Below are 14,858 nucleotides of genomic sequence, written 5' to 3' on the forward strand. Positions count from 1 at the left end.
TTTTGTGCTGTACCATTTGTATTGCACTAACATTGAGACCTTTCAGGGAAATGTGCTTACTCATTGTTTTTGCACTATTATAAAGAGACTTGTGTGTTTCTATGAATAAAAAAGCATTCAGCATTACAAGGTACCTGACATAGCCGGCAGCTTAAATACAGGGCGCAAGGCTCCAGGAAAAGCTGGCAGCTTAAATACAGTGTGCTAGGCTCCTGGGAAAAATACCGGGCCCGGTGAAATACAGGGAGGTGAAATCCCTGGATATACAGCCTAAGGTAAATAGGCTGGGTCAGTCTAGATGGACCAAAATCATGGAGACGAATTCTCTGGGAAAGTCTAGGACTGGGATACAGGGAGATGAATTTCCTGGGAATATAGCCTAGGAAAAGGCTAGGATAAGTATGGGAAGTGCATCCCTGCTTATGGTATAAAAAAAAAAAAGGACAAAAATCAATAAAAGTAGATCATAATAATGTAAATGGGATATCAGGAGATAGCAAAGGGAATCTTGATTTCTTGGGAAATCTTGAATACATGGACTATTTGTGATACAAAAGGAGGTATATCTTAACCATTATTTATGTTGCAGAAAGTTTTGACTTCACACTGGCAGAAAGTACAAGCATCTTTTCCTTCATTGTACCCTGCGTCCACTGAGAGTGTGCAACCAGGTGATTTTGTTTTTCTAAAGATTTTCCGACAAAAGAACTCCTTGGTCCCCAGGTGGTGAGGACCCTATCAGGTACTTTTAACTTCACATTCTGCAGTAAAATTAGGAGGACACCCTACCTGGGTACACCTTTCTCACTGTAAAAAGGCTTACAGTACTACAACAGCAGGAAGCTCCGGGACATAGAACTCTCTCACGAGGCTACTGGAACAGACATGATCCTGCTGTTGCTTCTCTGGGCAAACTGTACCGATACGATGACCATCACCTACAAAAGGGGTTACTATTGTGTGGTGAAGTATCATCTGTCTGCACGATGGAGCTGTGTGCATGAATGTTTTGACCATGAACTAAATATGACTGTTCACCTGTATAAGGTCTACAACAAGGTCCCCGGGGTACATCCTTCATACTGTGGGAACTATAAGCATAAATGCCCCAGGTATCCTCCATGCTTTAACAGGACTCTACCTCGTGACCGCAGCAAGAGCAGCCAGTCAGTCCATGCAATTCGCCAGCTGTGCCCTATGGAGGCTGAGAAAAGGATTCGGGGAACCTGCCCTACTGGTTATGGACACAACCTTAGGTGTACTGGGAACTATACTCATGATGAGTACACCCTTCTCCCATGTTTCTGCTTGCCAAGGCTTATATTGAAGCGCAAGGCTGCTCTATGTTGGGCCTTCCTGTTGTAACCGGAGGGAACATATCAAAAATCTACTTTACCACCTCTGAGATAAAAGTGAATGACAGCAGACTATCAGTTTATAGTACCTCAGGACTATGGTTCTTTGCACTGTGGGGAGCAGTAAAGACTATTTCCTTTAATATTACTGCTCAGTTTTCCTTTGGATACATTGTACCATTGTTTTCTTTCAACAAACATTTTCAGAACTGATTTGCCCCTAAGAGAAGGCACAGGTCACTATTCGATTTCCAGATGGACAGTGATCCCTTTCATCCTATTCTGAGGACTGTTTTTCCTGGTTTAAGAATTTTTGAACTTGAAAGTGCTTTAAAAAAATCTTTCTGCCACTGTGAAAGTCACAATGACCGAGACAATGAAGATTATGGGACTAATGCAACTAGAGATCAAGTCTCTTAAAAAAGTAGTTTTAGATACTCATATGGCGCTAGACATGTTGCTTGCTGACAAAGGAGGGGTTTGTCAATTTATTAATTTTTCTTGTTGTTCCTATATTAATAATGATGGTAGTATTAGAAGTCACATGCAAGCTATAGATACTTTACTGTCACACCTTTCTCATTATACTGACACAGAAAACCCCTCATGGGATGTCTTTGGTTTAGGAAGGATGCTAGGACTTTGGGGCCAAAGATTGTTGATGATTATTATAACAATTATAGTATTCCTTCTTATTTTATATGTATCCATTCAGTGCATTGTCATGTTATGTAAAAAAAAGTATTCCTAAAATAATGGTCTCAACAACACTTGCAGTGCCCCAGAACGTATCCTCAGATGAGGAATTTAATAGGTTATGTACTATGAGTGAAAATATAGTAAGAATTTAAGGCAAGCATTGCCCCCTGGACCTAAAGGAGGGACTGTGATAATAAAATTTATTAGGGCCATCTGTTTAATGGAAATTTACCAAAAGGATTCCAGGAGCCACTGCTCGGTCTTGAAACTGTCTCTGAAACTGTCTCACACTTAGATAACAGAAAAAACACATGTATCTCTTTGTATTTTTAGGCAACACAATGAAAAGTTATAAAATCAAGGCTAGTTAGTTTCCCAGGAATCTTTGGAATGTCAGATGTAAGCAAATGTTGCTTTTCATCTTGTGACCTTAAATCAAAGGAGTGTTGTTTTAATTACTAGGGCAAAACTGTATTTAAGGCTAACCAATTGAATATCTAATCAAGTCAGTTTCTCAGGATTAGGAGCTGACTTCCTTATGCGCATAAGAAATAAAGGCTTTTGATTATGAGAAATACACTGTCTCTGTTGTCCTTTGGTAAACTTTTTTCATTACAGGTGCCAGCTTACACGAAGGTGCAGCAGCTCAGACTTCTGACTCTTTTTTTTTTTGGCAAAAGCACACTGCATGTGCAAGAATGACTCAAGACAGGCCTCCGCGCTTGGTGGCAGAGTGCTGCTTCTCTGCTGCCGCTGGGGTTCTGTCTGGCCCTGCTAATTTTCAGCAAGCACTGTCTCTCAGCATAGTAGGGAAGTCTGGATCGGGTGTTTTTCTAGTGCTCTGCTCCCTAATTTGGGTGGGTGTGTGGCCTGGGACTTTGTTAGCTCCTCCAGTACCGTGACGGTGTGACCATCCTGCATTCTGTCATTGCCTGCAATCCTGTGCAGCACTCTCGTGCCCTATAATGTCTAACTTCCTAAAAATGGCAGCTGCAATGGTGTGGCTATAGGTGGGGAGATCACAGGGGCTTTGCCCCCTCCAAATTTCTGCCAGCTATAGAAGGAGAAGTCTCATGTCAGGTGGGGCAGCATATGTCTTTTGTTTTCCTCTAGCTTTGCCACAATAATCCCTTCAGTCAGCCTTTCTGCTTCAAATGAATCAGAGGATCGTGGTCTTGCTTTACTACGGTCTGCCGCTGCCTCAGGTACTGGAGTCTGAATGACGTCATCAGGTACCGACAGTTGAAGAGGAGGAATTCGGCCTCTGTAAACAGGTCTGGCTGAGCCATCATGGAGCCTGTCCCACAGCAGCGAAAAAGAAGCCCCAAGCTGTGATGGAATCCATCCCATAGCAGCCAAAGAAGCCCAGGCCACCATGGAGCCCATCCCACAGCGGCTGAAAATGAGGCCTTGACCTGCCTGCGTGCATATATAAGAGAGTGCCTGCCTGCTTGTGTGTGTGTATATGAGAATGTCTTCAGACCTGCCTGCAAGCGTGCATGTATATATGAAGTGCTTCTATGTTTGTGTAAGAGTACCTGCTTCCTGTGTGTGTGTGTGAGTGCCTGCCTCATGAAAAGCTTCTAAGAAAACTAAAAAGTCATGGGATAGGAGGCAATGCCCTTTTGTGGATTGCAAGCTGGTTAAAAGACAGGAAACAGAGTAGGATTAAATGGGCTGTTTTCACAGTGGAAAAAGGTAAAACAGTGGAGTGCCTTGGATCGGTGCTTTTTAATATAAATGTATAAATAATCTGGAAATGGGTACGACAAGTGAGGTAGTCAAATTTGCTAATGACACAAAATTATTCAGAGTAGTTAAATCTCAAGCGGATTGTGATAAATTGCAGGAGGATCTTGTGAAACTGGAAGATTTGGCATCCAAATATCAGATGAAATTTAATGTGGACAAGTGCAAGATGATGCATATATATATAAAATATATATGCATATATATTTTTTCCTTCTCCCTGTTAAGGCAACTTTGTTATAATGTAACTTTTATGCTCCTTCTAAACGTCTCTTGTTGAATTGCTGGTTATAGTTCTGCTTAGTTCGATGTAAACCGAGTTGATTTGATCTGTATCAAGAAAGTCGGTATATAAAAGCCTTAAATAAATAAATAAGGAAAAATAACCCTATAGTTACATGACATTAGGCTCCATTTTAGGAGTTACCACCCAGGAAAGAGATGTAGGCATCATAGTGGATAATATATTGAAATTGTCAGCTCAGTGTGCTATGGCGGTTAAAAAGAAAAGCAAACAATGTTAGGAATTATTTATTAGGAAGGGAATGGCAAATAAAATGGTGGATGTCATACTGCCTCTGTATCGCTCCACGGTGAGACCGCACCTTGAATACTGTGTGCATTTCTGGTCCCCATATCTCAAAAAAAATATATAGTTGCACTGGAGAAAATACAGAGAAGGGTGACCAAAATGATGAAAGGGATGGAACGGCTCCCTTACGAGGAAAGGCTAAAGAGGTTAGGACTGTTCAGCTTGGAGAAGAGAAGGCTGAGGGGGGATATGATAGAGGTGTACAGGTAAATGTAAACCGGTTATTTACTCTCGGATAATAGAAGGATTAGGGGATACGCCATGAGGTTAGCAAGTAGCTCATTTAAAACAAATCTAAGAAAATTCTTTTTCACTCAGTGCATAGTTAAGCTCTGGAATCCATTGCCAGAGGATGTGGTTACCACAGTTATTGTAACTGGGTTTAAAAATGGTTTGGATAAGTTCCTAAAGGAAAAATCCATAATAAGCAATTAGCTTGAGATTTATTTAATGTTTGGATACTTGCCAGATACTTGTGACTTGGCTTGGCCACTGTTGGAAACAGGATACTAGACTTGATTGATTTTTGGTCTGACCCAGTTTGGCAGTTCTTATGTTCTTATATTTCTCACAGGACAAGCAGGATGGTAGTCCTCACATATGGGTGATTTCACAGGATGGAGCCCAATCACGTAAAACTTCTATCAAAGTTTCCAGAACTTTGACTGGCCCCTACTGGGCATGCCCAGCATGGCACTAACCCTGCAGCCAGCAGGGGTCCCCCTTCAGTCTTCTTTTTTCCGCGCTGCAGTAGCCTTGCGGTTTAGGAGCTCTGTGGAGATTCCTGACAGGAATTTTCCTCACTGAATTAACTAACGTTAAATTGCCCCAAAGGGGTCACTCCTCTAACTTCTCTCTAGCCGCAGTACTCCGGTAAGTTTTTTGACAGTTTTTCGTCGATTACCATCGAGTTTGGCCCTTGCGGCCTGCTGGCCGTCATCCATCCCGCGGCTCGATTTTTTCTATGGCCATGGCGTCGGGGTTCCGCCGGTGCCCAGACTGTACTCGCACCATGTCTATCACAGACCCTCATGGCGTCTGTGTAATGTGTTTAGGCCAGGAGCATGATGTCCTGACTTGCACCAAATGTGCCCTCATGACACCCAAAGGTTGCAAGGCAAGGATGGAGAAGATGGGACTCCTCTTCCGTGCTCACACCCCGACTCCGTCCATTGCATCGACGTCATCGGAACCGGCACCGTCGACGTCGCACCAGCATCGACCACTGTCCGGTGACCGTCCGCCATCGACGTCTTCTCAGCCATCGGCGCCCGTTACTCCCCCTCAGGATCGAGGGGATTGTAGGGAGAAACATCGGCATCGTAAGACTCGGACCGTCGAGGGAGCAAAATCATCGCCCTCGCCACCGTCCGAGCCACCGTCGAAGAAGCCCTGTCCAGGAAAGGCACCGACCATTCCTGCGACCGGGTCATCGAGGCCACCCTCACCTGATCGGGGTTTGGGAGCCGAGATTCCGCCTGTAAAGGTGGTCCCTCCAGCTATGCCTCTGCCTCCGTCTTCTGTTCCGGAGCCGGGGCTGCTTGCTCCAGGTCTCCGAGAAGAACTGGACCGGCTGGTCCAGGAGGCCATCGACAAGGCGATGCAACGACTCCAGGTCCCTTCGGCACCGACACCGGCACTGATTGTGGAACCGGTCATCGACCCGATTCCAGCAGCGCTGGCTCCACTGCTATCCCAGATGGAGGCGCTCATAACTGCCCTTCCACCGGTGATTCCCGGATCTCCGATGGCTCTGGTGCGCTCCCCGTTGACAGCCTCATTGGGAGGAGAAACACCGTTCCGCATCCCTCCTTCGGGAGTTTTGCCTCAGCCATCGATGCCAATTCGTCCCTCGCCACTGATTCATTCATCGGGGGCGATACGTACGTCGGCGCCATCAATGCTTTCGATACCGGCACCGATGCCGTCCATGGTGCCCCCCAGCGATTCCCTTCTCGTCCTACAGGACAGTCTGCTGATCCTTATAACACCTGGGGTGATGATACTTCTTCAGACACCAATGACTTACCTTCACCTCCCTCTCCTACTGAAAGTAGAAAGCGTTCTCCTCCAGAGGACCTTTCTTTCATTAATTTTGTGAAGGAAATGTCTGAGTTGGTCCCTTTTCAGCTTCAGACGGAGCAGGATGATAGGCACCAGATGATGGAGTTGCTCCAGTTCCTGGATGCCCCTAAAGTGATCACTTCCATTCCTGTTCATCAAGTTCTTCTTGACCTCCTCAAAAAGAACTGGGAAAACCCTGGATCCATTGCCCCAGTCCATAGAAAAACTGACACTACCTATTTAGTGCAGTCAGCCCCCGGCTTTCAAAAATCTCAGCTCAACCACCACTCAGTTGTGGTAGAATCGGCTCAAAAGAAAGCAAAAAGGATGAAGCCTCACTCATCTACCCCTCCTATTAAGGAACACAAGTTCCTAGACAATATTGGTCAATGAGTGTTCCAAGGGGCCATGCTCATCTCTAGAATTGCTGCTTACCAGCTGTATATGACCCAATACAATAGGGTCATCTTCAAACAGATACAGGACTTCTCTGAAACCCTGCCTGAACAATTCCAAGACCAGCTTCAAATCCTTGTCAACAAGGGGTTTGAAGCAGAAAAGCATGAGATAAGAACAGCTTATGATATCTTCGACACCTCTACTAGAGTGTCTGCAGCTGCTATTTCGGCAAGGCGATGGGCCTGGCTCAGTTCTTCTGACCTTCGCTCAGAAGTACAAGACAGGCTTTCTGACCAACCATGTGTAGGAGACAATCTGTTCAGTGAGTAGATCCAGCAAATAGTGGCTGAATTAAAGGACCATCATGAGGCCCTTAAACAGCTCTCATCGATACCTTCCGACTTCCCCTTAAGACAGCCCTTCAGGAAGGACTCTATGAAGTCATTCTTCCGTCCAAGGAAGTACTATCCTCCACCAGCAAGGTCCCGAACTACAAGACCTTATCAAAAGCCTCAGCCTCGCCAGGCCCGAAAGCAAAAGCCGCAAGCAGCTCCCCAGCCGGGGCCTGCTTCCGGTTTTTGACTTTCACTTGGAGAGCAGCAGTCAGATTCCTCTGCCAAGCATACCAGTGGGAGGTCGATTGTGCCACTTTCACAACATGTGGCAATCAATCACAACCGACCAATGGGTTCTAGCAATCATTGCTCAGGGTTACCACCTAAACTTTCTTACTCTTCCACCGGACTCACCACCTCTGCAGGCGTGGAGAGTATCCGACCACTCTGTCCTTCTGGAGCAGGAGGTTTCCCTTCTTCTCCAGTTAAGAGCAATAGAACCCGTCCCACTCTCGCAGCATGGCCTAGGGTTCTATTCCCTGTACTTTTTGATCCCCAAAAAATCCGGTGGGCTTCGTCCAATTCTGGACCTACGTGCTCTCAACAAGTACCTCCAGCTAGAAAAGTTCAAGATGGTAACCTTGGGCTCACTTCTACCTCTTCTACAAAGAGGAGACTGGCTCTGCTCTCTGGACCTCCAGGACGCATACACACACATTGCGATCACTCCAACTCATCGCAAGTACCTCAGGTTTTTAGTAGGCCCAAAGCACTATCAATATCGAGTGCTTCCTTTCGGCCTAGCGTCTGCACCACGAGTCTTCACCAAATGTCTTGTAGTTGTAGCAGCTTTCCTCAGGAAAGAAGGTGTGCACGTCTACCCCTATCTGGACGACTGGTTAATCAGGGCTCCAACCCAGCAAGCCGCTCGGTCGTCCCTCGAGTTCACTCTACACACTTTAATTTCTCTAGGATTTCTTGTCAATTACGGGAAATCCTATTTAACCCCATCTCAAAACTTGTCGTTCATTGGGGCAGACTTGGACACTTTACAGGCAAAAGCCTTTCTACCTCGACAACGAGCGCTAACACTCGTGGCCCTCGCTCACCAGTTGCAGTCTCAACATACAGCAACAGCTCGCCAATTCCTCGTCCTGCTAGGACACTTGGCGTCCTCCGTCCATGTCACACCAATGGCTCACCTGGCCATGAGACTCATGCATTGGACTCTGAGGTCACAATGGATTCAAGCTGTTCAGCCTCTGTCGACCATTGTCCACATCACCAACTCACTCCGTCTGTCTCTCACCTGGTGGAAAGATCAGACCAATCTCCTCCAGGGACTGCCTTTTCAAGTGCCAGATCCTCAACTCATTCTCACCACCAACGCTTCCAACCTCGGGTGGGGAGCCCACGAGGACAATCTACAGACACAAGGATCTTGGTCTCCACAGGAAGCCAAACATCAAATAAACTTCCTAGAACTTCGAGCAATGTGATATGCTCTCAGGGCTTTTCAGAAACGCCTTTCAAATCAAGTCATCCTGATTCAGACGTACAACCAGGTGGCCATGTGGTACATCAACAAGCAGGGAGGCACAGGCTCCTTCCTCCTGTGTCAGGAAGCTGCGCAGATTTGGGCGGAAGCGCTCTCCCACTCGATGTACCTCAGGGCCACCTACTTGCCGGGAGTGGACAATGTCTTGGCAGACAAACTGAGTCGCATCTTCCAGCCACACGAGTGGTCTCTCAACCCCTCTGTAGCGACCTCAATCTTTTGCCAATGGGGATACCCCCAGACAGACCTCTTTGCGTCCCCTCAGAACCACAAAGTGGACAATTACTGCTCCCTCATTCGGAGTGAGCGCTCTCAGCCCAGAGATGCATTCTCCCTCTCGTGGGCAACCGGTCTGCTCTATGCATTCCCTCCACTTCCTCTTCTTTCGAAGACTCTCGTGACGCTGCATCAGGACAAAGGAACCATGATCCTGATAGTACCTCACTGGCCACGCCAAGTGTGGTTTCCCATACTCCAGGATCTCTCCATCCGCAGGCACATTCCCTTGAGAACGGACCCGCATCTGATCACTCAAAACGACGGATGCCTACGCCATCCCAATCTTCAGGCCTTGTCCCTAACGGCATGGATGTTGAAAGGTTAATCCTTCAACCACTTAACCTTTCAGATTCGGTTTCTCGTGTCCTGATAGCTTCACGAAAGCCTTCCACAAGAAAATCTTATTCCTATAAATGGAAAAGGTACACATCATGGTGCACTTCGCAGTCCCTTGATCCCTTTTCCTGTCCAATCCCAAGGTTTTTGGACTATCTCTGGCATTTGTCAGAGTCAGGTCTAAAAACCTCTTCCATCAGAATGCATGTCAGTGCGGTAGCCACCTTCCATAAAGGTGTCGGGATGTCCCTATATCAGTACAACCCCTCGTAACACGATTTTTAAAGGGCTTGCTCCATATCAAGCCACCTTTACGTCCTCTGGCTCCTTCTTGGGACCTTAACCTGGTTCTTGGTTGGCTCATGAAACCACCATTCGAGCCTCTTCACTCCTGTGACCTAAAATATCTCACATGGAAAGTGATTTTCCTTTTAGCTATCACTTCAGCTCGCAGGGTTAGTGAGTTACAGGCCCTAGTTACCTATCCGCCTTACACTAAACTCCTGCAGGACCGGGGCGGTACTCCGCACTCACCCTAAGTTTTTACCCAAGGTAGTTTCGGAGTTTCACATTAATCAATCCATCATACTACCTACCTTTTTTCCCAGGCCCCATTCCAATCCAGGGGAACAGGCTCTGCATACCCTTGACTGTAAATGAGCTCTAGCTTTCTATCTAGACCGTACAGTTGCCCACAGGAAGAGCACTCAGTTATTCGTCTCTTTCCATCCCAACAAATTAGGGCAACCTGTGGGTAAGCAGACTCTCTCCTCCTGGTTGGCGGACTGCATATCTTTTTGCTACCAGCAAGCAGGCATTCCTTTTCAAGTCCATGTTAAAGCACACTCTGTGAGGGCCATGGCGACTTCAGTAGCATACCTAAGATCGGTGTCGCTTCCTGACATTTGCAGGGCTGCCACCTGGAGCTCTCTCCATACCTTCGCAGCCCACTATTGCTTGGACAAAGTCGGAAGACAAGATTCCATCTTCGGCCAATCTGTCCTGCGTAACCTATTTCCAACGTGACGTACCAACACCCTTCCGCCTGCCCGGTGGGGTTCAGGATGCCCTCTTCCAAATTCCACCCCAGTTGTTGTGCCTGTTGCACGCCATTGGGTACATTTAGTGCATGTTCGGACATCCTCAGCTCGGTACTCACCCATATGTGAGGACTACCATCCTGCTTGTCCTGTGAGAAAGCAAGTGTTGCTTACCTGTAACAGGTGTTCTCACAGGTCAGCAGGATGTTAGTCCTCACGAAACCCGCCCGCCTCCCCGCGGTGTTGGGTTCTTAACGTTTTGTTGTTTTATTTTTTCGGCACTGCCTGTAGCTATCAAATAAGACTGAAGGGGGACCCCTGCTGGCTGCAGGGTTAGTGCCATGCTGGGCATGCCCAGTAGGGGCCAGTCAAAGTTCTGGAAACTTTGATAGAAGTTTTCCGTGATTGGGCTCCATCCTGTGATGTCATCCATATGTGAGGACTAACATCCTGCTGTCCTGTGAGAACACCTGTTACAGGTAAGCAACACTTGCTATATTCAAATTATGGTGTCACCTCAGCAATAGCAAAACAAACTCCCTCCAATGCCAAGCACTTTATGAACTAACACAAACCCCCTATTAAAAAAAAACACCTAGAAACCTTGTTATATCAGCAGTAACTCAGGATTCAGACAGCAGCAAATTTATCTATGAAAAGTCAGCAATGTAATTATTCATCAGGACTTAAAATGCTAATTTACCATCTATGTATAGGCAGCAATCCAAATTCCTCACCAGGCCCTAAAACACTAATACACCAGCTAGTGGACAAACAACTAGATTGACTGCTACAAATCCCTACAGAGAAACTACATGCTAGCCGAAATACTGTACAAACTTCTGTTTTTTTGACTACCTATTTACAAAACACAAAACTCCTGGTTTTTGCCTGCCTTTCTGACTAGCTATTCAATACACACACAAACAAATATAGCCAAGTAGTTTTACTTCTCCCCAATACGTTTAAGTTTTAAAAATTTCCCCAAGCAGTACTTACTGATTTTCAGCCAACAGCAAAGTGATCCTCTCCTCTGTGTCCTAGTTCTGTTCTACATCCATGCAAATATTAAGTTCTTGTCATAACTTTGATTATTTCTGTTTTATTGTAGTTGATATTTACTTTTTTGGAAAATGGGTTCATAAAAGAATACATTGATATTTGTTTTATTACATGATTGGATCTAATGTTTCTGTTAACTTTCTATAAAATTAAGCATTAATACAAGAAGGATGGAGGTGGGGGGGGGGGCGTGAGGGTGATGCACAAATGCATTGACCCCCCGAGTGCCGGAGACCCGCGCTCTGCTACTGCATCTGGTCCAGGTGCCTTGCTACTCTTTAGTTTGTCAATCTGGCCTACTATATATTCCAGGTTCACCGGTATTTTTGTTCAGTTCATCTGGCTTCATCACCTCTGAAAACCGTCTCTGGAACCGGTATCTCCCCAACATCCTCATTAAAACTGGACTTTGGAGAAACCATATCAAGCAGGACTTCAAATGTTTCAGGAAAATGGTGAAGGCTATGCTGTTCCAGGAGGCATTCGTTTGACTTACCTTTCTGGGTTGAAGAGCAGTGATGTGACATGAATACCTTACATATATTGTGAGAAAAAGACACAAAAAAATAGTAAAAATGAACTGAGATGTTAAAAGAGAAAATCAGCGATGTGAAGACCCGCCCCCCCCCCCCCCCCGACGTCATGACGACCAGCCAGCGGCGACCCGATTAACGGCGCGATTCCACCAGGCGCTGTTACAGAGGGGCAGCCCACTACCATCGGGCACTTAAAGAAAACTACATCTTGTGAGAAAAAGACACAAAAAAATAGTAAAAATGAACTGAGATGTTAAAAGAGAAAATCAGCGATGTGAAGACTCGCCCCCCCCCCCCCCCCCCCCCCCCCCCGATGTCATGACGACCAGCCAGCGGTGACCCGATTAACGTCGCGATTACACCAGGCGTCGCGTGCCGGGCGTGACAAAGGGGTTTTCCCCTTTGTGCTTCCCTTCATGCTAACCTTTGTGCTCCTTCTAATATAATTATATTTATGTTTATGTTAATAATTTAACTTTTATTAATGTTATTTAGCTTTTTGCTTTGTTTAAAATTATTTCATTATTGACGTTTAAATGTATTAGACTAAGGAATTTTACTTCCTGCTCATTCTGTTTCATTGTAAACCGGTTTGATATGCATTTTATGCAGGAAAATCGGTATAAAAAAACTTTAAATAAATAAATAAATAAATTAGTAAACACAGAAGCAAAGAATTCATTTAGCCTTTCTGCAATGGCCTTATCTTCCTCGGTCATCTAACGGTCCAACCGACTTCCTCGCAGTTTTCCTGCTTTGGATATATTTTTTAAAGTTTTTATTATGAGTTTTTGTCTCTACGGCCAACTTCATTTCATATTCTCTCTTAGCATGCATTATCAATGTTTTACATTTAACTTAACAGTGCTTATGCTTTTTCTTCTATTCTTCAGATGGATCCTTCTAAGTTAAGGATTTTTTTTTGGCTAAAATAGCCTCTTTCACCTCAGCTTTTAACCATGCCAGTAATCATTTTGCCTTTCTTCCTCCTTTCTTAATGCGTGGAATACATCTGGACTGCGCTTGTAAGATGGTATTTTTAAACAATGTTCATGCCTGTTGTACAGTTTTAACCTTTGCAGATGCACCTTTCCATTTTTTTCTATTTTCCTCATTTTATCAAAGTTCCCTTTTGAAATTTAGTGATAGAGCTGTAGCTTTACATATTATCCCTCTTCCAGTCATTAGTTCAAATTTGAACATCTTAAGATCGCTATTGCCAAGTGGCCCCACTACTATTACCTCTCTCACCAAATCCTGTATTCCACTAAGAATTAGATCTAAAATAGTTCCCTCTCTTGTCAATTCCTGAATAAATTCCTCCATGAAGCAGTTGTTTATTCCATCCAGGAACTTTACATTTACCCCCAACCCTGTTATGCCTGATTAAAGGGACCAACAGCCCACATCAGACAGCAACATAGGATGACTGGTTTAGATGGGGATGCTAGGTCATAGCCTGACAAATTATTGGAAAAGTTGTTCACACAAAGTGTTCTTTGTTGCTTTACAGAACACCTAATAAAAAAAACAAAACAGAAAATACCAAGGGTTGCATAGAGAGCTTTGTCTTTTAATGGTGGAAGCTAGAGTCCAAGTTTAGAAATCCTTGACTCTGGAAGAGCTTTGTAACAAGTGATATCCGGAGTAGATTCTGGGGTTTGTGACGGGAAGACAATTGTGGCAGCCCTTGGAAACCACAGGGAGAGAAAAAGCTCTGAGGAGCACTGACATCAGAGAGCAATGAAAGCCTTCAGTGGGAATTGATGTCTTCCTGTATATCGTGCTGCAGCCTGTGAGCCTTCTGCCACATTATTCTGCTCCCCTGCCTAGCTAGAAAATGATGCTGGCGATCATGCAGACAGAGGCTGGGATAATTATGCTGGTTTACGTGCTGCTAGCTTTCCATTCAGAAGTATTAGGTCTCCACAGTTTGATTATTTATATGTTTTTATATTCTGATAAAATTTCAGTATACATTGATCACAGCGAATTACAACTAAAACATTCATAATTCAATTCAGTTCTGGCACTGCTTGACACTAGTCTGCGCACAACCACAGTGAGATGGTGCTATAAAGGGCCAGATGTGCTAAGAGGTTTATTCTGTTCTGCAGCTGGAGTGTGAAATGCTTAGTAGGTTTGATCACAGGGAAAGCATCTGGAGCATGTTTTATGTTCACTGATAGGCATGAGGAACTAAAAGGATTTAAGGCTGTAAAGTACGCAGTAACTCTCAGCTTTGGAGGGGCACTTCAGTGTAGGCTGGGCGTCTCATTTTCCTGGATGGCTACATCATTTTTATGTGTTTTATTTATTTATTTATTTCTGAAATTTTTCATACAACAAGCAAGAAGTGCAACATGATAAGGCCTATAATATAAAGTCTTACATGAAGAAGGAACATTTAAACAAGAAGACATTCAAGCAAGAATACATTCCAGCGAGAATAGCAGTGATGGGACTTCACGTGGTAACACTTGAAATGTGACATTAACATATCATGTTGCCATCCAGCGACTGCGTTATAAATAAACAAATAAACAGTTTGCCTTTAGTCGTTGTGTGTCCTCTTAATTATTTATCCCCCCTCCCCCCAGCGCTGATCCAATTGGCCAATAATGTTATACTTCTATAGAGGCATAAGTGCATGACAGCAGTATTAAGTATAAACAGTCATCAATGGTTTGTGAAATGCCTATAGCTTGTAGGTACCAGGATCATTAAACCATAGTGAAGTACTCCCTTTCTTTCAGGGTGCTTACTGGTGGTTTCGTTCAGGCTGTCAATAGAAACAATAACCCCATAGCTAACGATTGAGTAGGCGGACTAATGAGAGTCATCGGTCGGAAAA

At 44.8% G+C, this 14,858-nt stretch overlaps 1 protein-coding gene across 4 annotated transcripts in view; it reads left to right on the plus strand.

Moving 5' to 3' along the window:
• RAD51C (RAD51 paralog C) overlaps window positions 1–14,510 on the plus strand; it is a 123,487-nt gene extending 108,977 nt beyond the window's left edge. For 2 of the 4 annotated variants that reach the window (XM_029611461.1, XM_029611466.1), the window contains one exon: window positions 590–2,636. In XM_029611461.1, the coding sequence (XP_029467321.1) occupies window positions 590–730 (141 nt within the window). In that variant the 3' untranslated portion in view covers window positions 731–2,636. Of the gene's footprint in view, window positions 1–589; window positions 2,637–14,354 lie in introns of those variants that run through there. The other 2 variants (XR_003858114.1, XM_029611462.1) reach the window with 2 other exon arrangements.
• Window positions 14,511–14,858: the final 348 nt, after the last annotated feature.

Source organism: Rhinatrema bivittatum, chromosome 8 (assembly GCF_901001135.1).
Source record: "Rhinatrema bivittatum chromosome 8, aRhiBiv1.1, whole genome shotgun sequence".
NCBI lineage: Eukaryota > Metazoa > Chordata > Amphibia > Gymnophiona > Rhinatrematidae > Rhinatrema > Rhinatrema bivittatum.